Below are 3,151 nucleotides of genomic sequence, written 5' to 3'. Positions count from 1 at the left end.
TCCATATAAAACTCTGATGCCCTACTGTGGCCCCAAATCACCCCCGGGGTCTATGATTTGAACAAAGTTGAATCTACCTAGTTGTTCTTGAAAAAAATTTACTGACCCCACCCTATTTTTGCCTTCTCTTGGTTATTTACCCTTTGATCCTTCATTTGAACAAACTTGAATTCCTAGAGAAAATGATAATGCGAAAAGTTAATGACAGCAGACAAATTTCGATTGGAAAAGTTCACGTTGTGCTGTGGATATCGGCGTGGATAGCTCAGTGGTTAAAGCACCTGACTATTACATATGTAATACAGGGGTCTCGGGTTTGATTCCTGGTCCTGTCATATCATGGGAACGATTCCCGATTGAGCCATATCTTCTTTTCCTTCCCATTACATTGACATCTATGTAAACATGTAAATATATCACAAACTATCCTTGACAATTCAGTTTGATATGATTACACTTTATTTTGTAGGACGGTGGAGATTTAGATAAGTGGTGTGAAGTTATTGATGGTAAACAGGAGACTGTGACCTTGAATCTGAAGATCTGTGATGAAGACTGGACGTTTGGGGTCACCCTCTGTTACAGTACTACAAATCTAAGTAAGTATTCAGTAATAATGTAAGACTGAACTCTGTATCATGTTTATCTAATATATACATTGTAAAATCAAACACATATTGAATGATATAATTCACAAACAAAATAATGTCAGACTGTTCAGTTAAACTCACTAACACAAGTACATGTTACACATCACAAACTCTTGGCTGTAAATAACACAGGGCTGTAATTAACACGGGGATGTAATTAACACGGGATTGTAATTAACAAGCAGATGTAATTAACAGGATGTGTTAAATTACTCTGTGGTTAGACATGTAATTAACACTGTGTAATTAACACTGTGTTTATAGATATTGGATTTTCTTCACTTTAGCAGTGTTAAACTCAGCCACAAAGAGGTTGTCTCTGATGTCCACACATAAACCTGATGGACGTTCTAAATCACAGTGAATGTAACGGAGGAACTGTCCGTCCTGATCTAGGATGTGGATACGGTGATTGTTAGTGTCTGCTGTCAGGATGTGACTCTGGCTGTCTGTAGTGATGCCGACTGGACTAAATGATTGCTTGGTATTAGAGGGATGACCAGTGTATCTAAATCGGAGTTTTCCTGACTGATTGACCACCACTACTGCACTAGCGTCACAGTCAGCCACACAGATATCCAGGTTCTTGTTCTCACTGATGTATTTAGGAGTGTTTATATCAGATGAATAGAGAGGACGACCCTGATCATCAAACTGAATGCTTTGTTTCTCTGTGGAGCCGGAGTAACGCATGACTTTGGATTGTTCTCCATCATCACTGACCATGGTAACCAGGAGATCATCAGAGGCGGTACAGCAGACAAAGAGAGGGTACCACCCCTGTAGTGTGATCACGGTCTGTATCTTTTTGTTCTTTATCAGGTTTAAAGTTCTTTTATTAGGGTCAGTATAAACAAGATCTCCGTCCCGTGTCACTGCTATGCCCCCTGGTTGTCTCCCTGACTTGGTTTGTATTGATGTCAGAAGTTTACTCTGGAGGTTGAGCAGCTTCATGGTTTCGTTATCCCCGCGTGTCCAGACTTGATCTTCACTCAGACAGCTAACACTGAGTAGTCTGTTATACCCAGTGTCTATGGTGGCGGTGACTCGTGGCTCATCAAGCAGTGGTTTGACTGGAGGAGACGATACAGCTTCTGCTGACTTCATTGTGTCGCCATGTTCTGTGTTAATGGATAATGACGACAGAGAACCAAACATTTCATTGAGCTGATCTTTGTTTATTTTCTGAGCAGAAAAACTTGGTATTGTAACTCGGACTTTAGGCGGTAATGTTCTAAATTCGGAATTCCTAGATTTGTAAGTAGAGGTTAAGGAGACATCATTTGATTTTAGGATTGATTTCAAGTCGGACATGATCTGTTTGAGTTCCGCCATTTTCTGTGTGATTTCATCTGTATTTTTATTCAGGGTAGATAGGTGTTTGCTTTTCATCTCCTGAATGTCGGATTTCCGCTTGTTGACAATGGCGGTAATCTCCCGGTGCAAGACTTCTCCTTGTTGGTCAGCGGCTGTGGTCAGTTTCCCGTACTTTGTTTCTAACTCGGCTTTCTCAGTTTGAACATCGGACGCCATTTCTTCATATCGCGGATAAATTCTTGTTTCTAGTTCGTCCAGATCTTTTTCTAAACTTTCTGTTTTAGCGCTGAGTTTTTCCAGAATATCTGATATATCGTGACCTTTGTGTTTACCTGAGGAGACGCAGGTAATACAGACAGGAATGTCACATTTTTCACAGTATGCTTCGCAGTGTTTATCGGCGTGGTCTGGACATTTCGGATAGTTAGGGGTATCCTTTCTCTGTAAAAACGGCACGACATTGTGTCTTTTAGAGGAATCTGAGAGATGTTCCCCAACACAGGCCTTGCATAAGTTTATATCACAAAGTTCACAATGACTCTGTAGGGGGACAGTTTCACAGAGGTCACACAGTAGGACTTCCTGAGCACTGCGCCGGGGATGCATTTCTGACGCCGGGATCACACGAGAACTTTACTGTCAATTAAATAAATATAGATTTTGACAGGTTAAAATAATTAACGAAGTAAAATTACAGTATGATATAAAAGACAGCGGTCATTAATTCAAATATTCTATAATAATTCTGTCTCACCTTAAAATCCAACATGGCCTCCCTGTCGTCTAGTCCTGAGAATTAAATACCTGTGCGGCGTGTCAGCCTGTATACACTATCTACGTGTTATCGATTGTGTAAATAGTTTTAAAGTTTGTTTGACCTAGTTCATGCTTGGGGTAGTTTTGCTAACATTTACGTCAGACGTAAGGATTTGCTTTCATTAAAAATTCGAATATATGGATATAACTTCTTTGATTATACCCCTTTTTATATTGAATTCGGCCTTTTGTATAAATATAATCATATTTAAAATAGCAATATTCATTGGACGCAAAGGGATTGGGAGGGGGGGGGGGTCATTTTATGCAGTGTATAACCGTTTTGGTTCCAAATAAATATTTGTATTTTGATATACCTGACATTTTTTTATATTGTAGATCGAGTTGAGTGGAACAATGGACCTCCA

The 3,151-nt window shown here is 39.7% G+C and overlaps 1 protein-coding gene across 1 annotated transcript; it reads right to left on the bottom strand.

Annotated features, from left to right (window-relative positions):
• Positions 1-629: 629 nt before the first annotated feature.
• Positions 630-2,573, bottom strand: LOC125678035 (E3 ubiquitin-protein ligase TRIM71-like). Its single transcript, XM_056146470.1, has one exon. It carries the CDS (start codon positions 2,571-2,573, stop codon positions 909-911), a length of 1,665 nt encoding a protein of 554 aa, XP_056002445.1. The 3' UTR covers positions 630-908.
• Positions 2,574-3,151: the final 578 nt, after the last annotated feature.

This window comes from Ostrea edulis, chromosome 8, assembly GCF_947568905.1.
Source record: "Ostrea edulis chromosome 8, xbOstEdul1.1, whole genome shotgun sequence".
Classification (NCBI taxonomy): domain Eukaryota; kingdom Metazoa; phylum Mollusca; class Bivalvia; order Ostreida; family Ostreidae; genus Ostrea; species Ostrea edulis.
The sequence above is the reverse complement of the archived record's forward strand: the minus strand, read 5'-3'. Positions and strand labels throughout refer to the sequence as shown.